The sequence below is a fragment of the Nymphalis io genome, chromosome 22 (genome assembly GCF_905147045.1).
Source record: "Nymphalis io chromosome 22, ilAglIoxx1.1, whole genome shotgun sequence".
NCBI lineage: Eukaryota > Metazoa > Arthropoda > Insecta > Lepidoptera > Nymphalidae > Nymphalis > Nymphalis io.
Genome location: NC_065909.1, coordinates 3,086,715 through 3,108,102, shown reverse-complemented (window position 1 = coordinate 3,108,102; position 21,388 = coordinate 3,086,715). Strand labels below are relative to the sequence as shown.

At 35.0% G+C, this 21,388-nt stretch overlaps 1 protein-coding gene across 4 annotated transcripts; it reads right to left on the bottom strand.

Moving 5' to 3' along the window:
* Positions 1-67: 67 nt before the first annotated feature.
* Positions 68-21,093, bottom strand: LOC126777073 (MTOR-associated protein MEAK7). Of its 4 annotated transcripts, none has more exons than XM_050499943.1 (11): positions 20,948-21,093; positions 20,059-20,221; positions 7,909-8,041; positions 7,602-7,693; positions 6,582-6,775; positions 6,139-6,275; positions 5,921-6,067; positions 5,309-5,535; positions 4,802-4,987; positions 3,531-3,642; positions 68-2,875 (listed from the first exon to the last, which is right to left on the bottom strand). In XM_050499943.1, the coding sequence occupies exons 2-10, from the start codon at positions 20,218-20,220 to the stop codon at positions 3,532-3,534; spliced, it is 1,389 nt and encodes a 462-aa protein (XP_050355900.1). In that variant the 5' UTR covers position 20,221; positions 20,948-21,093; the 3' UTR covers positions 68-2,875; position 3,531. The 4 variants fall into 4 exon arrangements, with proteins under 4 accessions (XP_050355900.1, XP_050355903.1, XP_050355902.1 ...); XM_050499946.1 differs by having other exon boundaries at positions 20,092-20,221; XM_050499945.1 differs by having other exon boundaries at positions 20,972-21,092.
* Between the last annotated feature and the right edge of the window lie 295 nt (positions 21,094-21,388).

Below are 21,388 nucleotides of genomic sequence, written 5' to 3'. Positions count from 1 at the left end.
TTAAATACCATTCGGGACTTAATTGTGGAGAGAAATAAAACATTTTTATTTTATTTATAAAACTATATTAAGCTAATAAGGATATACAAAAATTTCTTTTGTCGACGTTACAATAATTTAAATAAATATCTTTTTACAACTTAACACTACACGTCAATAATATTGAACTCTCATAAATAAATATATAAGAAACACTACATTAGTATTACGAATGATAAAAGTTGAGTAAAAATGGTTATCACAAAAGCTATGATAAAGTGTTGCCAGCATAAACATTAAGTTACACTTCCGATACATTTTTTTACACAAATAATTGTTTTAATAAAAGTATATCTAAGGCTGACAACACAGAACACAATAAAGCTACACATAGACATTAAGGCTTTTAAGTATCATTTGTAATAAAAGATTATATTCAAAATCAATAAATATCGTAAGATAAATCTAAATAAGTCAATTAATTTAGTATTAAAATGAAAAGATCTCTTATGTCATACAATATGGCAACTAATTGATTGTAACAATAATACTCTTTGCAATTTTCTTTGGAAACGTTTATATGATTCGAACAAAGTAACAAATATTATTTTGACAATTTTTTAATACTGGCAAGTAAGACTTAAATCATTCAAACTTAAAAAACATGCAGCGCAGTTTGGGTACGGAGCGATCGTCTCCAGGCTGAATCATAAATATAATAAGATCGCTTATCACGTTGGTATTTCTATTGAAACCGGTGGTGAAAAAGTCACCACTAACCCCATTTTGTTATATATATACAAACATTACCCACTTCTCCTGCGTAGTCAAGCAAGTCTATGTATAACTTCATATAACACGGGAATGTAGCGACATCAAAAGATTGTGCGATTTTTTTTATCTTATAGTTAATAAGGGAGAAAATCCCTTGGCACTTAAGTTTGTTTAGTATATTAGGATATAAATGTTATATACGACTACATATTATTCAAAGGACAGCAAAAGCTTTATAAATATTCTACTGTCATATGAAGAAAGCCCGCATCTTGCAATTTAAAACCAGTAAACGTTGGACCAATGTGTTTGGCCAACGTCAAACCAATGTACTATGTCACAATAAAACTTTTGGTGCTTAGTTCACTTGACATTGGCTGTATCATTAGATTTCATATTTACAGTCGCTAAAAATATTTTATTTATTACTAAAAATGCAATTTCTAGTTGAGATGAAAAAAAAATTGAACAAATCATAAAATATCTTTACACAAAAATCCTTTTCGGTGATCATTTAAGTACAATATCATTAATATTAAACATTAAACAGCCTCATTTATAAATATTATTTCTCTCTTTCTGTCATCGTTAATTTGACATACGAGAGAAGAAGACAGTATTGTATAACATCACCCCCTAATTGTACCACTCACCAGTTCAGCCAATCAATATTTTGTACCAGTGGTCCGTGTTTTAAGGGTACCAGATATAGAAGACAAATATCTTAGTTCCCACAGCTGGCTATGAATTGATGGTGTAATTAATGGCTTATATTGTAATGTCAATGTTGTGAAGGTATACTATACAATCAAATGGCCCGTTTTCATGACTTATTAACGGTTACGAGTCGTTTTGCTTACGGGTGGTAGTGCGATAAACTTATAGAACTAATGATCCGTAAGCGGTAACTCATATACGATCGGTTACAATTCAATAACGATTCGTTAAATACAGGAACAAATCTGAGATACGATTTTTCTTCATACAACAGTATATTACATTTTACGCAATTTCATTTTTTTATATTTAAACAATAATTTATACGCTAATGTAAAAACAACATGATATCAATTTATATTATAAAATACAACATATTGAAAAATAATTTAAAATAAACAATTCTCCTTTTTTTAGTGGTAACACTGGTGTCACAGAGTATAAAACACAACTAAATGTCCGTCCGATGAGAGACCGTATTCCTGACGTCTGTCAGTTTTTCACGACTAGAGACAAACATAAACAGTTGACGTAACCTTGTAACAAAGATTGAATTAAGGAAGAATATATGAATTTAAAAATAAATTTGGCTCGAAATTAAAACATTGTATGTTGATATATTGATATTATTAATAATGAACTTATTTTGTGGTAGAGCCTTGTGCACTAAACAGATATAGCTAAACAGTTTTTAATGGTGAGTGAGCCAGTGTAACTACAGTCACAAGGGTCATGTCGCTGTAGTTTTTGGTTCAATCACCCTTCAAACTGGAACACGACAAAATTAAATACTGCTGTTTGGCGGTAGAATATCTGATCAGTATTGGTATTGTTGTGTTTCGCTTTGAAGGGCGAGTGAGCCAGTGTAACTACAGTCACAAGGGTCATAACATCTCAGTTCCCAAGGTCGGTAGCGCATTTACATTATAAGCTAGCATTATAAGCTTTTAACAGTGCCAATCCATAGACATTGTCTATGGATTGGCACTGTTAAAAATATTACCCATAGCTTCCTATAAAGTGAATAATTATCTTCTAGGCAAGCTTCTATCTTAGACTGTATCATCACTTTCCATCAGGTGTGATAAGTCAAGCGCTAGCTTATATATTTAAAAAAAAGTTTTTGCCAGTCTGCCTATATATATACTTTGCCTCTTCAAAGTTACATCGTTCATTCTCTCACGGACCTTTAAGAGACGCATTCTCTCAGCGGCCGGACGTTATCAATGAGATCTTATATTGTGTATTTGTGTGTGTGGTTGTGTGATAATAATATTATTTATACATATTTCAATAACGAATGACTAGCCATTTTTAAATGAAAAATATTGCTAATATTCCCTCGTGCGCTGGGCGGTAGCGAGTATTCTATGGCATCTTCAGAAAGTCGCATTCTCTTTAATAGCTGTAAAAATCGAAATAACAAAATTATCATATATACTTTTTTTTTTGGTTTGCTAGCGATATTTCCATAAGCCGACAGCCGAGATGGCCTAGTGGTAAGAATATGTGAATATTAACCGATGATCGTGGGTTCAAGCCTGGGTACCAATGAATTTTCATGTGTTTAATTTGTTATTATAATTCTTGTTGTGCTTGACGGTGAAGGAAAACATCGTGAGGAAACCTGCACGTGTCGAATTTCACTGAAATTCTGCCACATATGTATTCTACCAACCCGCATTGGAACAAAATCTCTAATAAAACGTTTTGACCGTTGGTATCAGGCTGATGACGGATGATAAAGCCTATTAATGTCCCACTGCTGGGCACAGACTTGGTCACCCACTGATCACAAGGCACAAGGGACATGCACATCTTAGTTCCCATGTTTGGTGTCGCGATGGTGATGGTAAGGAATGGTTAAAAATTCTTACAGCACCAATGTCTATGGGTGGTTATCAACCTACCTATATTATGAAAAAAATCCAGCTTTAATATTGGTTAGTTCGCCAGCCGTAGGGTGACCAAATCTTTTCTATACACTGCACCCAGCATATATAAATGAGCTAAGGGCAAGTGTGACAAGCTACTTGGAGCCGGCCCGTGGTTCCACTCACGTTATAAGGGCGGCGGCTCCCGGATGCCCTCGCTGTGTCGCGTGCGGCCCGCCATGTCCAGAATGGCCTTCGCCTCCGGGTTGGTGTCCAGCACGCTCAAGTCGCGTTCGTCCTGTAAGCCGTCACATCAGAACACTCATTTGTTTATACGTATTTTTTAAAAACAATCCTATTGATAGGAGGGGGATAAAAGATTAATATATGAATAGAGAAAATTAAGTAATTCAATATAAATATTTTGCAAAATGTCTCCTGTGTCTGTAGTCACACTGACTCACCATTTTAACCGAAACATAAAACTTAGTATTGCTGTTTGGCGATAAATTAATGAACGATTGAGAATGTGTTACTTTATAAGTATTATAGAAAGGAACAGCAACACTCTATTCTTGTATTCCATTCAGAAGGGTGAGCGAGACAGTATTATCATAGACGCAAGGGACATGACTTGTTAAGTAGGAAATTACGAATATTTCCTATAAAAATTTTCTTGTCGGGCCGAAGGTTGAGGGTTCGATTCCCACCCAGGACAGACATTTGTGCATAAACATGCCTGTTTGTCCTGAATCTGGGTTGTAATTTTCTATATAAGTATGTATTTACAAAAGAAAAGTAGTATATGTAGTATATCAGTTGTCTGGTTTCCATAGTACAAGCTTAGTTTGGGATCAGATGGCCGTGTGTGAATAATGTACCAAGATATTATAGTGCCAATGTTTATGGGCGAGTCGGGTGTCATCCGACCGTTTGCCTTCCCATTTATTTATTATATTTGAATCTTCACAGATGTATCAGTCACAGTCCATGCCTTTGGTTTATCATTACTTCAATTTATATTTTAATTAATGCGCCTACGTGTTTTTATTAGGCAACATCACAATCAAAATTTTAGGATTATAATTTACCAGGACGCCATAACCTATGTGGCCGCCTGTAGCTCCGGCAGGTCGTCGATAATTTGAGTTTTTCCCACCAACTTGAGAAAGTTTAGTTCCGATTTGTAAGCGGCGAGGACACTGTTGCATTCTGTTACGACTTGCGGTTCCTGGGAGGGAAGAGGAGGGATCATTAGGAAAAGGAAAGAGGTAGGAGACAAAATGTATAGAGTGTTTGGTTTCTTTTTGGGGTACCTAGTCATTTTATAATATACATAATTAAAAATAATGGTCGTTCCTGTGTGCGTGTCTGTGCGTGTGTGTGTGTACGTGTGAGTGTGTGTGTGTGTATGTGAGTGTGAATGTGTGTGCGTGTATGTGTGCCGTGCGGCCCACCTCGTCCTTGTCGACGACGGGCCGGTCGCCGACGCCCCACACCTCGAGGCTGCGGATGCGGAAGGCGGGCTCCTTGCTGAGGCGCCGGTACCCGCGGAACGTGGAGCACGACTCCGCCGACGAGCCCTCGCCGAACGGCTCCGCGTTCACCCAGATGCCGCCGAACTGGAACTGGCCGCCCATCAGCTGTGGGCGACGGCATCACATTTACTGGAAATCCTTAACCAGGGGGGTGAATTCCGCTAGCGAATTGCCGCTTTACCGCAATCGAATCGAAAGGTAATCGTAGCCGTTTAAAATATTTCCTATTCTACTAACACAACCAGAGATTCGGTCGCAGTTGGATCGGAATGGAATCGGAAACGTATCGTAACCGTTATAAATTAGTAGAACTGGAGAGTCCAGTATTCTTCTAAAACGAATTTTAATCTTGATGAGGTACAAACACACAGACAAGAAAGTATATAGTTTTGTCATTTATAATATTAGTTTGAATGATTAACTTACTAGACCATTGGGCAAGGTCTTCGTATGGTGGTTTATGTATTGGTAATGATCGTTATAATTAGTGGCCGGGTAGATTCTCATTTTGGGTGAACAGGTGAAAAGGAACGACTCGTCCGTGCCGGTGAAGTTGGGACCGAAGGCCCAGGGTACAGACGCGAAGCCGCCGAAGATGTAACCGCTGGAATCTTCGATTATTATGATAGAAGGACCTTGTTCTATGATGCGACCTGAAAGAGAAATTGTGTTATAATATTTTCTGACACCTGTTCGAAATAAAAATACCCTGACGAAAAAAACTCGTGGTGCAAGCCCGTCTGGGCAGGTACCCACCCATTCATCAGATATTTTACCGCCAAACAACAATACTCAGTATTGTTGTGTTTGGAGGGGTGAGTGAGCCAGTGTAATTACATGCATAAGAGACCTTACATCTCAGATCCAAGGTTGGTGGCGCACTGGTGATGGAAGGGATGTTTAACATTTCTAACGGCACCAATGTCCATACGCCCATAGAGCGTGGTAGACCATCAGGTAGCCCATATGATCATCCATCTTTACCAAGTGAATGTGGTAGGGCTTTGTGTGTGCAAAATTTAAGTATAAAAAATATACCCGTCATAGTCGAAAACGATTCTCCGTGTATGTGAGTCGAAAACAAGAAACGCCACTTGTGCTGGAACTTCTGTGGTAGGTGCGCGTTGATCCACACGATGTGGGACATGTCGATGAACGCTGGGTAGTCTGGCATCGGGTCGAGACCTGGGGGGCGATCACACATTGGATCACAACGGAAGTTAAATAAGAACACAAAATAAAACCTTTTTTGTTACCTTCGGGTCCAGGCAGTAGGGAGGGCGCGGCCGGCGGTAGGGGGGTGGGGCTCTCGTCGCCGGCTCTTTTGTTAATTCCATACAAATTCACGTACACCAACTCGGCCACTTGTTTTAGAAGAATATTTGATTGTAGCCTGAAATTATAAATTAGTTATATAATTTAAAATTTATACTACACAACTTTTAAAGTGATAAATCGGGCTATATTTGTCTTAATATTTAGCGGTAGGTAGCGTCTGTCGGATACTCTGCCACTAAGATACATACGCAAGCTACCCGTACCGACTTCGCACGCTAAGAATAAGGGTCAACATAAAACGTTTATGTTCAGTTATTTTGAGATCACACCTTCAATTTATTTATTTGTATAAAACGTCAGGGTACGAAGAATTTTTTTTTTGATTTAATCTTTACAGTAAGGTTTCTTATCCTAATCTCACCATTTCGAAAGTTGTTGCGCCGTGCAATGTTGGGGCGATTCCAGATCTCCCCCCACGGACGCCGCAACGGCTTCCCCCAGGGCTTGTACGTGCGACGCATTCGCTCTGAACCCCTTCTCTATCCACGTCCTCGCTCGCTTCGACGAAGACGATTTCACTATCTTTATATATGTCGACACGATGCTTTCACAATACTGTGGAGAGAATTTGTAAATTCTGATGTCCCCGTGAACTGTTTCCAAGTATAGCCCACTACGTCGATATTATAGTAATCGAGTGTATGCGCTAATTTATTTATTTATTAGATCACAAACAAAGTACACAAATAAAGACAATAAGTGGTACCTCGATCAGAAGTGGTAATTGCATGAACAATAAGTCAACATACACATTATAGCATTAAAAAAAAACAAATATAATATTATTACAATATAATATTATAGAAAACAATAATTAAAAAAAAAAATATATGTATAACTATGTACTTTCTTAATTCATACATACTGTTGGTAAATATGTAAGATGTACTTGGTAATGCTGTCCTACACACACGGCGACAGGGTACCATTATTTTTCATGAAATACATTGTTGAATTAATTTATTTTTGATTTAATTTAATGTGATTTAATTTAATTTTTTCTAATTTTATTTTATGTTTTTTGATTTAAATAATTTTAGTTTAATTTGTTATTATAATAATTCGATTAATTTAAACTATTTTATAATATGTAAAATCTGTAAAATATTATTAATGTAATTTTTGTCTTTTTACTATTTATAGTTTTGTATTTAATATCCTTTTTTTAAAGAATATATGTGAAAGAATATGCAATTAGTTATTAGACGTCGAACAACGCAGTGCTGCCATATCTCAACAACAACGAACAGATAATAAAATGTTGAAACTATAAATGCCAATTCAATAACCGAAAATTATTTTATAAACCGATTAAATAAAGTAAGATATAAAATTAAAATATTGAGAAAATAAAATTTATATGATTAACACTAAGCAGTACCTCTTTTAGCAGCTGGAAGGGTAGTTCCACATCCTCGTTGTAGTCCATACCGAGGCAGTTGTATGTGACCATCATCCGTTCTTCTACGGTACCTGAAATCATTTTGATAAATATATCATATTAAATTAAGATGGTATATTGAAAATTAGAAGTAATGGGACATTAGCTGCTACTTTCAATTTTGTAGCGTCCCATATAAAAAATCGCCGTCCAGGTCGAACACCTTTACTCATACCAGACGTCGGGATCCACGGTCTTATATCTAGCCAGTAGACCAATTAGGCAGTCAGTGAAGGTATATACTCACCACGAACATTGTAAACGTACAATTCAGCGAATCGATTGAACTCAACGGTGGCCGCCTTCTGCTGTCCAGAACCGAATAAGAAATTAGTAAGATACTGCGCCAACCTCGGATCTATTTGTGGACCCCAGAATTTCTGCAAATATGAAAAACACAATTCGATAAAAGTTAAAATATAATCTGGAATTTCTAGATTATTCTAAAAACGTAACGAACTTATCATTCAAGTAGATATGTACTTGAAAAAATTTCATCTATGGGCTATTCTTTAAGAACAAACTCGAAACTAACCGTAGAAAACGCTCGCGAAATGTCAGAAAGTGATATGCGACATTGACCTTTATAATCATAGCATTTCAAGAATACGCGCATCAAAATAGTATATATATATATATCAATAAGTCGGTTGTCATAATTTCACGGGTAATGAAGTAAGTTCTTACCGAATATTTCTACTGTAGCGTTTTGATATTGCACTGTAAGAAACACCGAATCATCTGCATAATCGTTGACAATCTCAATAAATTACAGAAATTAATCAGCAATGTGTATTGCCGCCATAATAGTTATCAACTTTTATTGAACTCCATTTTACAGACAGCATATTAAATAACCTGTAATGTATAATTAAAAAAATAAAACAAAATTTGCGTCATACTTTCATAATGTTTGAATAATTTAGTCTCAGTATATAGGCCATGCTGTCGAAGAATTTTTCGAGCGTGTTTTCATAAAGTTCATTGTTTATGTTCAATTTTGATGGCGTACTAGTTTTATATTTAAAACTGGTACGATATTTCAGAACCTTCATAGCAATAGAATGCCTCGAGTTTGCTTGTATGTCGTCATAAAAAAATTCACTAAAGCTTATTTATTTATGTAACTATATACCATTTTAATTGGACTCTAAATTTTGTTACATTTTATTGGTGGTCTTGCATTACGATTCTCCAACACATCACATACATTTGCATATTAATAAATTATCTTCGTTGGTTTAGTATTTTTGTTATACGTAGACGGACTGACGGATGGGCCACATGATGGTAAATGGTCACCGTCGTCCATAGATATTGACGCTGTTAGAAATATTAACCATTCCTAACATTGTCAACCAACCTCGGGTAATAAGATGTTATGGTCCATGTTTTGAAGGGTGAGTGAGCCAGTGTAATTACAGACACACGGAACAGAACATCTTAGTTCCCAAGGTTGGTGGCGCATTCGTGATGTAAGCGATGGTTAACATTTGTTACAATGCCACACAGGTGACCACTTACCATTAGGTGGCCATATGCTCGTCCGCCTTGCTATACTATAGTAAAAAAATGAGACCTAGCCTTTTTTTTATTATAGTATAGCTAGGCGGACATACATGAGCATCACAATAGCACCGTAAACTCACTTAGCTAAAAACTTTTCATGTCTTTCGAAGCGAAACGCAATTCCATTTACAAATTAAGACTACTACGTAAAATGCATTAAAACACACCCGGTAATAATATTTTATCAATTTAAATACAAAAACATTTCACTTATTAAAAGCATTCCAATTGATTAACAAGAAAAACCTAGTTGAATATTGCGCACGCGCAAATATTTACGTCAAAGGCGTGGTTTTCTTCAATCTTAGTCCATAACAATGGATTATCTGCATTTTATAAGTTTACGGCCACGAAACGTGAGGATTAACGTATAGCTCACTCCGTACAAATAAATGGAATTAAATTTGTCCTTTAACAATATATCAAATTAAACTCTTACTCAAATAGGAACCCATTTATTACTCACATCGAAGTCAAAGCTACTATACCAGTAGTGGTCTAATATCGCCACAAATTAAAAATGCGATTCACTGAGGTTTTTACAACATAATTAAATTACTAATATTCCTACTATGTTTATAGTAATCAATAATAAATAGTAACAGTCTAATTATGCTTAAAACTTATGTTAGAATTGGTTACAACAACATTGCAAGGGCTCAAGGAATGGAATCTGCAATTTTAACGTTACTACAGATAAACCAGCTGTTTTTTTTACGTTTATAGTAATGTAATAAATATAGTGACTAAATTCGGAATTAAGTTTAGCTAGCCATCAAGGTTACTGTCAAACTATATCTTTAAATATTTCTATGAAATACATCCTTGTATATAATAATAATGTCCTCCAGACCTATTTCGGCAACGGCAGTTAATCTCGAGAAATTAGCGAACTGCGCAAGAGTGTGCGCAAACGCAGGTGCACTCTCTCTTCCCTCACTCTTATAATCCGATGGAACGGCAATCCGACACGACCGGAAAGAGTTCAGGCGCAGGACCAACGGCTTTACGTGCTTTCCGAGATACGGGAATGTACATCTAGACTTCGGGCTGAGAACGCTGAGACTGAGAATTTTCTGACCGAAAATCCCAATAACTTTTTATTGGCCCGACCTGGGAATTGAACCCAGGCCCTCCGGGTCAGCGGCCTTAAATCAAGCCTCTAGACCAACGAGGCATCGTTTAAAAAATAAACACACAACTATTGATAAGGAAGAAATACAAACAACAAAACGGATATAACATACTAAGATAACTATCAAATGACATAATCTAACTTGATCACCAATTGTTAGCCAATATTTGTCCAATCGTCCAATCAAGAACGTCGATTTTTAATTAACGATTCCAATAGAGTATCGTCATCGCTTGCTTCAAGGCTCGCTATTCGTTAGTCCAACATTTTTCCCGCCATTGTTCAATGAGAAAATAAACAATGTTTCCGATCGCAAAGATTCGTTAAATTTGTTTACGTTCAGATTAATTTATGCTTCCATTAGTGATTTGGATTTATATCTAGCTTGTGTACCTGCACTTTGTCTACTCGATATGTCCAGAATATACTCGCCATATATAACACATTTTAACGATGAGTATATTTCATTGATTTGTGATGCTCTTTTATGAATACCAGCAACTGGTAAGGTATTATTAATTTCGCCTATAATATTAAAAATAAATACGTCAATTATTATTGGTATCTGCATAAATGGAATTAATATGGCATTTCGGTACATTTAGGATTTATCTACAAACGGAATCGACAATTACCATAAGAGTTTGCTACAAAACACAAGTTTACTACAACATATATATATATATATATATATATATATATATATATAGGTTGTAGTGCCTATAGGTTGTCTCCCTGTCTGTTTCCCTGTCTGTCTGTCTACCTGTCGAACGCGAGATACTCAAAAACTGATACGGATTTTCATACGATTTTCACCAATGGACGCAGTTATTCATGAGGAAGGTTTAGGTGTATAATTTATAAAGGTTTTGTGTATACTGGCTGTTGAGCAAAATTACACCGACTAGGAACTGTACTTGCGTGCTCCGCGTAAACCCATAGATTTACATGTAATACCACGGGAACAGTGGGACTGTTCCCGTGATGATCGGGGTCCCAATCGGAGTAGGAGTAAAGGTAAACAAACCGTAGATTTACAAATTGCATGCGATTTGCTAATTGTTCTGCTCTATTATCCACTACAAACAGTTCTTGATTAATTTACTTTTATTTATAACTTAACTAGTTATAATCATATTAATTTAAATTTCGAAGTTTCGATTGGAACTTCGCGGACATTGAAAACGCCATTTTTTCTCGAATCCATAGTTATTATCATAGATTATCAAAGATCTTAACCAGTGATATCGCGTCAATTGATGTCGGTGACCAATGATATCGGTGTCAAATTTGTTTATTTGGGTTTACTCATCTTGTGGTTGGGATAGGCTATAGCCCCTTCACGATAGTATGCGAAAGCGATCCCGTGGCGCTCCACATTAAGACGGAAAGGGTACCGCTGGTTTTTTAGTGGGTAATCCGATGTTCGGGGCGCACTCGGCGCCTTGGACACCGGCGAGCCCAACATACCCCCACTGGTCCCGTGGGGGAAACGCGAAACGCGTTTATCCAGCGTTAAAAAAAAAGGCTAAAGACCCTTATATTACTCGTGCAAAGTCAGGACGGGGTAGTGCCAAATAATATCTCACTATATATAATTATAATCTTCATTTATCGCTCATATATCATTTATCACATTATCGAGATGGCATCTTTATACTAATTAGCTTTTATTTATTAACGGCCTCACTAAACAGTGATTTATCTCTTTCTATCATTATTGATCGGACATTCGAAAGAAGAAGACACATCGTTGCTTAACCAATTAGTCGCTAAGCAATGTTTATAGGTTAGGCTGTATGTACATATAAAGGTGTAATTTATAAATGGTGTAATATATAATGGTGTAATATATTATTTATAAATATAAAATCAAGCGGATTGAAAAATATATATAACAATGCGTAAATATCTCCGAATCGTAACAATAATTAAATCCCTGTAAATATTTTCCACAATTTCAGAAATATGATATTTCAATGTAACAGGATTCTGTAGCGATATACGGCTTCAAGGTTTCCATATTCTGACTAATCGCTTCATATTTAGGCGCCTATTTCGACTCTCAAATAATTTAGCAACAGATTATAAACAGTCCTTGTTGCATTTGACGTCACAGCGTTCAGCACTTTGCAGTGGAACGGAACAATCAAATATGATGATTGATTCGAGCAGATTCGCGTCAAAACCAGACGTGACCCATTCGGTGATTGTTGAGCTAAATTATGACGGCTTCACGTATTATTAATGATTTGCTATTTGATTAATCTGAACGGAATCTGTGTTTGATGCTAGTTGATTTAGTGCTGTTTCAGCAATTTGTATTTCCATTTAATTAAGGAGTTACGGGACTTATGTACTTATGTAGGATAAAAGTTCCAAAATTAAATTAGATAAATAGATAAAGTTGAATTAAGGAGGTCATTTAAAGACTTAGGATAATCCTATTCACATTTTATTATTTGTAATTTATCTTTTCAAATTAGTATATATTTATATACAGGGTTACAGGGTAATATGTCACGATCCTTTTAAAGGGTTATAGTTCAGGACAATAGCTATCAAATGACCCCCAAAATGCTTATGCAAAAGTGTATCGTTTTCGAGTTATTAATTTTTTAATATTTTTTTTATTTAAAGGATGTTTAAGATTCTAAAATTCAATAAAAAAAAAATCAACGTATTTTCCCTATTTTTTTTTTTTGTATTTCTTGCTAGGGTACATCCTAATTAATAATAACCAGTTATAAAACAAAAACAATCTTCAAGCATTTTTAAATTACAGATCCAAAACTGTACAACTTTTCGATTTTTAATTTTGATTCTTTAAGTTACTCGCAATTTTTTTGTAAAAATCACTATGGCTCTTATCGTGCGGATCATTTTAAAAACATCTGCGTTTCCTTAGCTATCCATCGGTACATAAAAAGTACAGTAACAATCATAAACTCAGGAGAAAATTAGATAACAAAGAGACCAGGTAGGAAATTCTAAGAAATGCTATTGTTAAGAAATTAAATCTGGATCAAAGACAAAAGGACCTCAATGCAAAGTAGTTAAAGATTATTTTTAATAGGGGTAATAGGTAAAAAAGGAGAGATAAACCAGAGCTGTCATTGCAATTTTGAATTTAAATCAAAAACAAAATACTTAATCTTTTTAGTTACTCCATACTTTCGAAATTACACTGTTTATTATATATATATATATTATGGTAGTGCTGGTCGGTTGATAAAAAATACACACAAACAAAACATGTATTATGGCGGGTTTTCAATTCGTATCGATCGAGTATATATATACACATTTTAAGCGAACAAACAGTTATCTTGCAAGTTAAAACTATTAATTTTATATATTACTAGAAATTATATAAGAACAGAACCTTCCCCCTTAAAAAGAGGAGAGGCATTAGCCCAGCATTGGGACAGATATTAGTAGAGCTTTGTGCAAGCTCGTCTGGGTAGGTACCACCCACTCATCAGATATTCTACCGCAAAACAGCAGTACTTGGTATAGTTGTGTTCCGGTTTGAAGGGTGAGTGAGCCAGTGTAATTACAGGCGCAAGGGACATAACATCTTAATTCCCAAGGTTGGTGGCGCAGAGGTGATGTAAGCGATGGTTAACATTTCTTACAATGCCAATGTCTATAGGTGTTGGTGACCACTTACCATCAGGTGACCCATAGGCTCGTCCGCCTTCCTATTCTATAAATAAATTAAAAAAAAAAACTATCACGACACTTAAGACGTTTTAAGAATAATAATGTTCATAGTTCAACTGTAACTTCCTGAGTAGCTCGCTATTGTTAAAACAAAATAGCCGCATACCAGCACTGCCGTCTATTTTAACATTTTACACCTCAGCGTCGATTTAGCTGCCGTAAATCAAAACGAACAAACGATTCTAGGATTATGACGGACCAATTTAATTTCGACTTGTTTAAAACGAATATTTATTATTGCGATAATTAACGTGATTATTGGACGAATTTTTAAATCACAAAAACGATTCCTTGTTCAATTGCTCTTAGTAGGCTAGACAAAGTTCAATCGAAAATCATTTTCAAGGCATTCAATTAAATATTAATAGTTGATCATTTGATAAATTGAATACATACATATCGACAATCACTTTTTGTGTTTATATATATATATATAATTATTATTTTAACAATGTTATGTAATAATGAGAAAAATCGCCAATTAATTCATTAATAAAAAAAAAACTCTTATACAGTTACGACGACGAAGGAGTATATAATGATATTTTTTCCTAGTTATTTCATAAGCATTTGTCATGGAGTCTTTAAACTCAAGGTCGAAGTTATATAAGGTCGAAGTTATACTGGTGGTAGGGCTTTGTGCAAGCTCGTCTGGGTAGGTACCACCCACTCATCAGATATTCTACCGCAAAACAGCAATACTTGATATTGTTGTGTTCCGGTTTGAAGGGTGAGTGAGCCAGTGTAATTACAGGCACAAGGGACATAAAATCTTAGTTCCCAAGGTTGGTGGCGCATTGGCTATAAGCGATGGTTGACATTTCTTACAATGCCAATGTCTAAGAGCGTTTGGTGACCACTTACCATCAGGTGGCCCATATGCTCGTCCACCTTCCTATTCTATAAAAAAAAAAAGTTATGTTTTTAGACGCCTTTAAAACTATGTTTATCTAAGCTAAGACAATAATGATATTTTTTCCTAGTTATTTCATAAGCATTTGTCATGGAGTCTTTAAACTCAAGGTCGAAGTTATATAAGGTCGAAGTTATACTGGTGGTAGGGCTTTGTGCAAGCTCGTCTGGGTAGGTACCACCCACTCATCAGATATTCTACCGCAAAACAGCAATACTTGATATTGTTGTGTTCCGGTTTGAAGGGTGAGTGAGCCAGTGTAATTACAGGCACAAGGGACATAAAATCTTAGTTCCCAAGGTTGGTGGCGCATTGGCTATAAGCGATGGTTGACATTTCTTACAATGCCAATGTCTAAGAGCGTTTGGTGACCACTTACCATCAGGTGGCCCATATGCTCGTCCACCTTCCTATTCTATAAAAAAAAAAAGTTATGTTTTTAGACGCCTTTAAAACTATGTTTATCTAAGCTAAGACAATAATGATATTTTTTCCTAGTTATTTCATAAGCATTTGTCATGGAGTCTTTAAACTCAAGGTCGAAGTTATATAAGGTCGAAGTTATACTGGTGGTAGGGCTTTGTGCAAGCTCGTCTGGGTAGGTACCACCCACTCATCAGATATTCTACCGCAAAACAGCAATACTTGATATTGTTGTGTTCCGGTTTGAAGGGTGAGTGAGCCAGTGTAATTACAGGCACAAGGGACATAAAATCTTAGTTCCCAAGGTTGGTGGCGCATTGGCTATAAGCGATGGTTGACATTTCTTACAATGCCAATGTCTAAGAGCGTTTGGTGACCACTTACCATCAGGTGGCCCATATGCTCGTCCACCTTCCTATTCTATAAAAAAAAAAAGTTATGTTTTTAGACGCCTTTAAAACTATGTTTATCTAAGCTAAGACAATAAATAAAAAGCGTAACGTATTACGTATTAAGCGTATGTTTTCATTGTCTGTACTAGTACAGAGAGACAGTTTAAAATAAGACTGCAGGCTGGACGTATTATTATCTGGAAACAGCTACCGTGAAAGGGTCTATAGCCTATTCCAAACACAAGAGGAGTAAACCCAAATAAACAACTTCGACACCGATATCAATTAAAGCGATATCATTGGTCGAGGTCTTGAATAATCTATGATATTCACTATGGATTTACAAAAAAAATGGCGTTTTCAATGTCCGCGAAGTTCTAATCGGAACTTCGAGATTTAAATTAATATGATTATAACTAGTTAAGTTAATACAGCAGAACAATTAACAAATCGCATGTAAAAGACTGCAGGCTTGACGTATTATTATCTGAAAACAGATAAAGCTTTTGATAATGATCCTAATTTCCCGTGAGACGTGTCAGATTGCAATCTCATTGTATTATAAGGCTACCTGTCGAGAAAGCGGTGCAGTGCGAGCGAGCAATGAGGAGGAGAGTCCATTGAAGTTCATTGAAGCGGAGCGGAGCTTGGACGAGAGCACGCGGCTAGTTAACGAGTCATTCAAAGCGCTCGGCGGAGGGCTTTCAGTTTAGCTATAAGTTTACTGTTATACAACTGATATCGTCGAAACAAAGTTAATATTTCGGAACATGTCATCTTTCATTGCTAGCGGAAGACGAGTGGAGTCAGAAAAACCGAACTACTCACCATATTCTATTTAAATAACTCTTTAAAAAAACATCGGTTTTGGCTTAGAAATCATATTGTATGTTAGAAATCAAATGTTTTGGCTTAGAAATCATATCGTATGTTAGAAATCAAATGTATTCATTTGCTCCGCTTCCCCGCTCCTCGTTTAAAGTTTGTTTTTTTTTTTAAATTTATAATTCATTTTTTTTTATCCAAGTTTATATTTTATGCAATTCTATTGCTCTAAATTTGCAGCGCTCCATTCTCTTTTCTCTTCTCCGCGCCTGTGGAGGGGTAGCCTAAGAGTGATGGAATATACAGTACGTTTGCTAAGATCTCTCGAAAGAAGAAAGAAATTAAATATATTGTATTGTTGATAACGAAATTAACTCGACTGTTTTAATTTCTTAATATATATCATTTACTTATATTTTATATAACACTAGATCACTCTATTAAGCGATAAGACCGCCTGTCATATCTTTTTTTAACGCTGGAAAAACGTATTGTTTGGTGGGCTGAAGTCGAGATGGCCCAGTGGTAAGAACGCGTGAATCTTAACCGATGAACGTGGGTTCAAACCCGGACAAGCACCTCTGAATTTTCATGTGCTTAATTTCTGTTTATAATTCATCTCGTGCTTTTCGGTGAAGGAAAACATCGTGAGGAAACCTGCATGTGTCTAATTTCATCGAAATTCTGCCACATGTGTATTCCACCAACCCGCTTTGGAGCAGCGTGGTGGAATAAGCTCCAAACCTTCTCCTCAAATAGGGAGAGGAGGCCTTAGCCCAGCAGTGGGACATTTACAGGCTGTTACTTGGTGGGGCTCGCCGGTGTCCAAGGCACCGAGTGCGCCCCGAACATCGGAATATCCACTAAAAACGAGGAGCGACACAGACAAAATCAGCTGTAGGTATCATCTAAGGGTCCTATCGTATTATCGAATCGCGACGCGAAGACTTCGCGAAACCATAACGAAAATCATAGACAATTCAAGATTTCGACACATTATATCGCGTCCATTCAATTTCAAATTTGTTTATTTGTATTTGCTCCTCTTGAGGCTCGATTTGTTTTGTTATAAATAAATATAAACAACACAATCCGGTATGTATATGTTTGTATGTATTTAACGATTTCAAACTAAAATAGAGTTTCTCGGAAACTAATTGCGAATTTCATTGAGATCCAGATTTAGCGACAACAATGTGCAATGTGGCTCTATACGCAATACACATTCGTTAATATTATTTGAGGAGCCGGTTGGCGTGGTTTGTAGATACTTACCTTCACGCCGAAGGTTCGATTTCCACCCAGGACAGACATTTGTGTGCATGAACATGCCTGTTTGTAGTGAGTCTGGGTGTAATTATCTATATAAGTATGTATTTACAAAAGAAAAGTAGTATATGTAGTCTGATATACTTGTCTGGTTTCCATAGCACAAGCTTGTACAAGCTTAATTTGGGATCAGATGCCCGTGTGTGAAAAATGTCCCAGGATATTATTATTATTATTATATAATATAAAACTATACAAAACGGCTTCATACATAAACTTTGTGAACCGGGTGTCTGGATAAACACAGATTTCTCTTTTTATCTCATTGATTGGACAATCGAAAGAAGAAGACAGCATAGAAGACAATAAAGTAAAATAAATAGAGCACAGCCAAACCTGATTTCGCTATAATACGGCCAAGTAATAAAGATACCGAACGAACCTCGGCTTTGAAATTATTGTAAAAGGTTTTTTTTCGAATTGACTTGTTGCTGACCCAAATGGCCTCGACAGCGTCACCGGGTGCGGATAAAAGGCTTGTTAATCGAATAAATAACTATACACGCTTGGATATTACGATTCATATGTAGAGTTTTCCCGAGTTTCCGAGTCTGATACCTGATTCATTCTACTAATTTTTAACGTTTACGATACGTTTCCGATTCAATTCCCGAGTAAAATAAACTTAAGCTGAATCGCAGCTTGGGAAATTCTACTAATTTATAAAGTAACGATACATTTCTATCCCGATCTAACTTCGTCCGACCGCTACTGGATCGTTGTAGAATTGGAAAACGGTTTTAATTTTTTTTTTTTTATTTAGTTTAATTTGGGATCAGATGGCCGTGTGTGAAAAATGTCCCAGGATATTATTATTATTATGGTCAATGTTGCATATCACTTTCTGACATTTCAAGATTTCTGTGGTGAGTTTCGAGATTGTTTTCAGAGATGTCGACTGTTAGTCATTTTCGACGTGATTCCAAACCCTTACAGAACGCTGACAGATCACTTTTAACGTTCAAAAACTTTACACTTATAATTTATAATAGTTTAGTACTATTAAATAATTATTAGTAATAAAATATTTCAAAGAAAACTATCTCAGACCACACACCTTACCAATACTACAACACATATAACAATATTATTAATCACAGCAACTTCCTTGTGTTAAATTTAACAAAATTATAAAACATGTAACAAATCAAAGCAAATAATAACAAAATAAATGAAAACGATATGAAATCAACATACAAACAAAATGTTATATAAACATCTTTTAACACAAATAAAAGTTAATTTGAACACAATGTAAGAAATAATAAATATAAAAACATTACATCCAAGTAACTCGAGTTATGTATCTATTGTAATTATGGTTTGCAATTAATATGTAAATAATATAATAATTCAAATACTTGTATATAATGTTCAGAGGGTTTGCATTAGTGACATATATTTTAAATATATATACTTAATGAGTATTATAGCTGCGAAACCTTGGCCGAGATGGCCCAGTGGTTCAAGTCAGCACTACAGAATTTTCTTGTGCTTATTTTGTATTTATAATCCATCTCAAGTTCAATGGTTTAAGAAAACATTGGAGGAATCCACAATTTCACTGAAATTCCGCCTCACGTGATCCATTAAACCATGGCAAAAGCATGGTGCTCAAAACCTTCTTTTAAAGAGAGAACTTAGACCAGCATTGGGACATTAACAGCCTCTCTTATTAATATTTACTAATGAAAATAGAAAAATAATGTATTATTATTCTATTATAAATGTATTATATATAATCAAAGTCTATTCTCTGTTTATTGCTTAGTCTTTTCTTATCTTTCACATATTTTTTATTTACCTTCAATAAATTGTTTTAAAAGCATATACAATCTTTAAAACACATTATCGAATTGTTTTACATAGTCAAAAAAATACTTTTAATTTTGGATTCAAAGGATTATCAGTTGAATCATATTTAACAATGATTACTTCAAGAACTTGCTTGGTAGTAAGCACTTTTATAATGAAACCTATCTTTTGTATATAACTAGGTTGTGCAATAAAATAATAAATAAATACTAATATTGTCACTAACACAACCCAGTAAAAATATAAAAAATGAAAGAAAAATGAACACACTTCTAATGACACTGCATCTACTTTGCCACTCACGATGAGATCCTCCTCTCGAATTCTCTCAGAGTTCTTGCTGGCTGCACGGAAGGTTGCTGCTACATACTTCTGTTCATCCTTAGTCAAGAGAGTACACTTTGCAGCCAGCTTCTTGCTGGTGTTACCCATTCTAAAACAATACAAATAATATTGTACTATGAAGTATATTTTAACTGAAAGTCCTTATTTAAAAATATATATAAATTCTGATGTATTTTTTTTCTTTATTAAGAAAAAACAATTATCAAAATAAAATTTTAAATATTTACAATATATAAATTTACGTGGATTGAAATAAAAAACAGAAGTTTGCACTAAGATAATATTTTTTTTACAATATATTATTAATGAAAGTTTATTGTAGTAATTAAAAGTTCATTTTTAAAAGGATAATATATAAGGATATTGATTTTTAGAATGGTACTTTAATTTGTAAGATTTCTTGGAGCAAAACATTATTATGCAAATTGATTGATGTCACGTCACGAGTGCTAAGGCTTTTCCTTGAAAACATTTTTATATTCCATTCGATTTTGGTGAAAATTAAAAAAAATCTTTTCACAAGTAAAACTAATACTACACGCCGAAAGGGTCTAAGCTGTGGATCATTTTACACGGCATTGTTGTTTAAGATATAAAAAATATTACCTTAAAACACACAAAAATAACAATTTATTATTTATAAGTCATTACAAAAGAAAACTTTTAGTTTACAATGTATTACTTTAATGTTAAGTTTTTTATTTATAACTAACTAAATAATTTTAATTTACATAATAAAAATAAAACATTGGACAAATCAATAACAATTTTGCTTATCAAATTCGTCAAATTTATGAATGTCGGATGAGGTTACCTGTCAACTTTTTTTTTTATTTACTTTTTCTATCACTGATAACAACACGAAAGCCACGGTCGTACTCTCCACTCCACGAAACAACTTGCGTCACACGTCGCTTTACAGCAACTGGCGTTTGCCGTCTTACTTCTTATTCTTATCGCGCTAAATTTTGGACTGGAAATAAACCGCCTCTCAATGTAAATATTTAAACCTTATTTTAGCACTAATAGTAGTTTAATAAATATTTTAGTACCTAGTAACGTGATTTGTCACGTAATATAAGAAATACATATGACAAACATTTAATTTGATTTAAAAACTTTATTTTTTAATTAGTCGTTGTACCTGTTATTTATTTATGATATGAGCTTCAAAAATTATAGAACAAATAGAAATAGACACAAATTATACACAAAAATAAATTAGGTTTACAAATCTAATAATTCACTGGACGGT